Source organism: Hevea brasiliensis, chromosome 8, assembly GCF_030052815.1.
Source record: "Hevea brasiliensis isolate MT/VB/25A 57/8 chromosome 8, ASM3005281v1, whole genome shotgun sequence".
Taxonomy (NCBI): Eukaryota; Viridiplantae; Streptophyta; class Magnoliopsida; order Malpighiales; family Euphorbiaceae; genus Hevea; species Hevea brasiliensis.
Window position 1 is genome coordinate 20792940 of NC_079500.1, and position 5199 is coordinate 20798138.

A 5199-nucleotide genomic window follows, 5' to 3' on the forward strand; every position below is an offset into this window, starting at 1 on the left:
GTAGCAGTTGAGTGAGGTGAGAACTGGGAAGTTAAAGCACATCCACTGGAAGAACGGAAGATGGGGACTGGGCCCTACCTGTCAATCATCTTATGCCACGTAAGAATATGATGCCATATTGGTTGGCCCACTCCCTCATGTGGGAAGCGATATTGGATTTAGTAGCCGTGACTTAAATTTATTTACGATTAATTATTAAATATTAATTATTAATAATTAGTGATTTATATAATTATTTTAAATAAAATTATTTAATAAAAATAAAAAATAATAATATTTTATTAAAAATACTCTTTCAATCTTATAAAAGATAAAAGCCTAAACTATTTTTTGAATTTATAAAATAATATAAATGAAAGGAATTATATTTTAATTATAATTAAAATATTAAATATTAATTTAAAAATTATTATCGGACAAAGTCATAATAATGCTAAGATTATTAATTAAAATTTAATAATTTTTACTTGTATTTAAAACTTTTAACTTATTCTTTTAATTATGTCATTAATTAGAGGATGAGCTTTATATTTCTAGTGTTCTAATTTCTTATTTTTTTTATTATTATAGATATAAGTTATCAAATTATTCAATATTTTCATTCGAAATTATTTCATTAGAATGTAACATTATCACGTTTAAATCATTAAAATGTATAATTATTATGTTATGAGAAATTAAAATAAAGTGAAATTATTACCATAATATTCTTATTATAAATATATTTTATTCAAGTAAATTATAATAACATTATGAGTATCTAACTACATATTAATGTAATGAAATTTTCCATAATAATTATATAAATAAGAAAAATAAATATTATTAAAAAAAGCTTAATACATACAATGTACAAATTAATTTTTAAAAATATTTTTTTACTAATAATTCAATTAAATAAATTTTAAAAATTTTTACATTTTTAATTTTCTGGATTCACAAAAAGTAAAGATAAGATCCATACGGTTGGAATTTTAATTTTGTCAAGAATATGAAATTTTTACATAAATCGAACACCAAAAATTGACATTCTTGAGTCACTTTTACAAGTGATTTCGGCAATCAAAAGCCCACAATTTTATTGCAATAAAATCATTAAATATCCTCGAGAAATATCAAATTCAAGTAAGACAAATTATTTTTAACTGAATTTTTATGTTTGCCAAAATGTTAATTTGATTTATTTTTTAGTATTTTAGTCACTGAAAAATTCTACTTGTGAGAGATTACCTATGTACATACACCTTCTCTTTAAAAATATAGATTTTACTTTGCTATAATTAAGTAAAAACTGTTTTATTGTATTTAAAAGAACACTATTGAAAAAAATGTAGTTAATGTAATTAAAATAATAAATTTTATATAATCTTTTCCTAATATACCCTCCATTCATATTGTTCTATTAAAATTTAAATTATTTATATTATTAAATTAATTTTTAAAATTAATAAATTTTATTTTTTCAATTTATATTAAATAGAGATATATTAATAAATTAATAAATAAACTACCATTTAAAAAAAAAAAAAGAAAGTAGCATGTAATTTAGGAGAGATAAAAATGAAAGTAAACTTTATTGTGGGACAGAAAATATTTTATATTTCTATTGAATTGTAGACTCCTTTCGTGTGTAAATTTCCTGGCTGAATTATTGTGATTGACTTTAGTTTACCTTACTCTTTCAATTCTTCAAAGTTGGTGGGTTAATATAGTCTTGTAAAGATTCAATGAAATTATTGAGAAGTTAGTCCCAGTTGTGCATTGAATTGAAAGCATGTCTATACCAGTGAAACGTATCCACATTCATTAACCAGTTAAATGCATGAACATCTTTCTCCTTCAATTTATTCATGCTTTTTGTAAGATAAGCCCCTATTGTTGTCTTTGCTTTGAATTTGGAATACAAATGCCTCTAGCAAAATCCAAGATTAATTGATGATTTATTGTCTTCTGTTGATCAAATCTAAAGGTAACTTCTCATCTCCCTCGTCTGTATTAAACAACTCACCTCTTTATCATCATCAATGTTTTAACATTACGTAAGACTTATTTTAACTGTTAAATGCAGTTAATAGTTATTTGCTGATAATTAATAATAATTAATTTGTATTAAGTGTTTGATAAAATTATATTTGTTATTGATATAAAAAAAAATTGAGAGTCTGTTGAATATAGTAAACAACTGTACCAAAATATATCACTACCGTTCCTCAATATCCTTAATATCATGACATTAATCACCCTAAATGTGATTGAACTCAAGCTACAACGAATAATCATACCTATTTTATTAGCACAACATAAACTTCAAACGAGCTTATGGCAATACTTTTCCCTTCTGAATATTTTGTTTCGAAGCTTCATTATCCTCTAATTGATTAGGAACAATAACAAGGATAAAACTACTTAAGAAGGCCCGTTATTGGATCAGATTCTGTCCATATGATATAATTGATATTTTTGTATACTCATCACTGACCTGCGAAAACCACTAACATTCTACAATTGTTGCAGAAATCTCCCTCCAGGAGTAGGGTTCCATATTTCTTTCACAAATCAATTTCCCTGGATCTTACAGACCATGTGTTTGGAAATATCAAACTTTGTGAAGAGCACCCATAATCATGAAATTCTTCAAAGAGTAGCAAAGCATATTACAACCCATCTTAACACGCAATTTCTTATTTTGCACCTCCCCCGTCATTTTTTAAGATGTGGGAAACAGGCATACAAATCAGACTTAGGGTGTTTAGCTTCAGCATGCTCTCGACACTTCACCTCAGTCGTGGTACACATGAAAGTCTGCATGCAAACCTTGCACTGCATTCAGTTTTCCATGAGACACAGGATGCAGTATCAGAGAAGTCCGCAACACCAACAAAGGAGAGAGCATCAAAAACAGATCATCACAACCTTTGTAAAAGGAAAGATCAAATTGTCTCTATTGTGCTAATAACTAGAAAATTAAAAAACAACAAAATCCAACAGAGAAAAAAGAACTGCACTGAACAGTTCTAACTTCCAATATGGATCAGAAAAATGAAAATCAATTATAAATCAGAAATAGAACTCTAACTTCTCAGCATTTGAATACCCCAAATAAGTGGTTGTCTAATGTTTGCAACCATATATAGTTTTGTTTATTATGAATTACGTCTTGAGTTGAGAAATATTGTTATTATGTGTCTAAGCACAGATCATATATCCAAATAAAACATAAAAAAATCAATGCAAATTCAACCTCCTATAAGGTGTAAGAAAAGCCAATCCCAACTTGCTACAATTTTAAACTCCTAACTTGACAAGTTATGACAACACCTTTCAAAAAAAAAAAAAAGAAAATATAAAAAAAGATGCATTGACAAAGGTACATCTCACTTGTGATGGGTAACCTTACAAATTAACATATTTCTGAAACGTACATTCAACAGATTTTTAAGATGGAGTAGAAATGCATTCATTTCACGAACTACACCCAACTACCTGAAGCTGTATAACAGGCTCCAGAACAAGAACAGTTAAATTTGTATGCATATGCATATAACTGAAGTGCATGAAACTAATGAATTGTAAAAATTAACCACCATAAACATGTAACAGTTCAAACACAAAATGACACTTCGGTAATTGACGTTCATGATGATGTCACTGTCCTTGTTCCTCGACTAAAAGGAGAAGAAAATTTTTTAACACAATTTCCATTTGAATAAACAAATTAAAAAATCCATAAGAGTAGGACAAATTTTGAGACATACATCAATACTGTTCCTATAGGATTAAGGAACAAAAAGACTTGTTTTAACACTACCATAAGAATCAAAGATCCTAGCTAGTTCAAGAAAATTTCAGCAAAAAGCAAAAAGAACTAAATTCCTAACTTTCTCATTCCTCAAAAAAACTTTCAGTAATCTAATTACTGATAAGAAATCAGTCAGCAACAAAGCAAGAATAAAATCAATCAATCCCATTTTCAATAATAATAATAATAATAATAATAATAATAATAATAATAATAATAATCCCATTAACATTTAAAGTTCTAATTAGCCTCTACAATTCAAAAATCAAGCAACCAAACTTGTAGCCTATTTGAATCTGATACAAAACCTCGTAACATAGATCGCAGTATGCAAAGAGACTACCTGGATGGTCATGGCTTTCTTGTTAGAGTCAAGCTGGCTTCCTACATAAAAGAAAAGGAAAAAAAAAAAAATCAAACCATTGCATAGATCCGATATACATTTCCAAGAGGTAAAATTTGAAGAAATCCCAAAAGAAAAGAAAAACCCTGGATACCCTTAACAGCTTTCTGCTTCTCCATGTGCTTGTCACGTGCCATCTTGGCTTTCTGGCCGTTGCCTCCTCCCATGGTTGATTGATTTCAGAAAGTTGAATGAAACTATGCGCTTCTTTATTAAGATCGGGGATGGAGGCGAACGGCGGAGGAAGATGCAGAGAAGGAATTCCAACTAAGAAGGTTCGGGAAGCAAAAAGTAAAATGAAATTACAAGAATTGATGTAGAGCGAGGAATCAAAGGTAGATGCGAGTAACTAATGTTGTGTGGGCCCATTACCTTGTGAAATTTTTAATAATAATAATAATAATAAAGATGTGTTTGATGTAGATTAAAAAAATTAAGCGATAATTATTAATTTAATTCCTATTAACATTGAATCACTAAAAAAATAAAAATATAAATAAGAGGAAAATTTAGCTTAAATATTTAAATAATATTAATAAAATTAAAAATTCTAAGATAATAATATTCTCTCAAATCACACGCCTCTTAAAAATAATACACTCTATTTTATTTTTATAACTTTTTAAGATTTTTATATAAAGATTAAGAAAATAATTGAATAATATTATTTTTATAAAAATATTAATAATTAATTAAAGTACAATATCATTGAAATATAAAAATGTATTAAAAAGAAATAAATGTATTAAAAATAATAATATATAAAGATAAAATTAAAAAAATAATACTTGTTTAATTTTCTAAAATAATAAATAATGTAGAAAAAAATTTTTTTTTTCTAAATCATCCATCACAATTGGATGAAAAGAGTAATAATGATATCACTTAATTCACAATAATTGAGATTGTGTCTACTATATTACTGTAACTAGGGTTAAGCGTTCAATTGAAATCAAATCGAATCAAATTACATCAAATTATGAAAACTAAGTTATCA

At 26.7% G+C, this 5199-nt stretch overlaps 1 protein-coding gene across 1 annotated transcript; it reads right to left on the reverse strand.

The window, feature by feature from the left end:
• Positions 1-2443: 2443 nt before the first annotated feature.
• On the reverse strand, positions 2444-4543 carry LOC110670408 (uncharacterized protein At2g23090). Its single transcript, XM_021832450.2, has 3 exons — positions 4297-4543; positions 4143-4183; positions 2444-2820 (listed from the first exon to the last, which is right to left on the reverse strand). Exons 1-3 carry the CDS (start codon positions 4367-4369, stop codon positions 2701-2703), a joined length of 234 nt encoding a protein of 77 aa, XP_021688142.1. The 5' UTR covers positions 4370-4543; the 3' UTR covers positions 2444-2700.
• Positions 4544-5199: the final 656 nt, after the last annotated feature.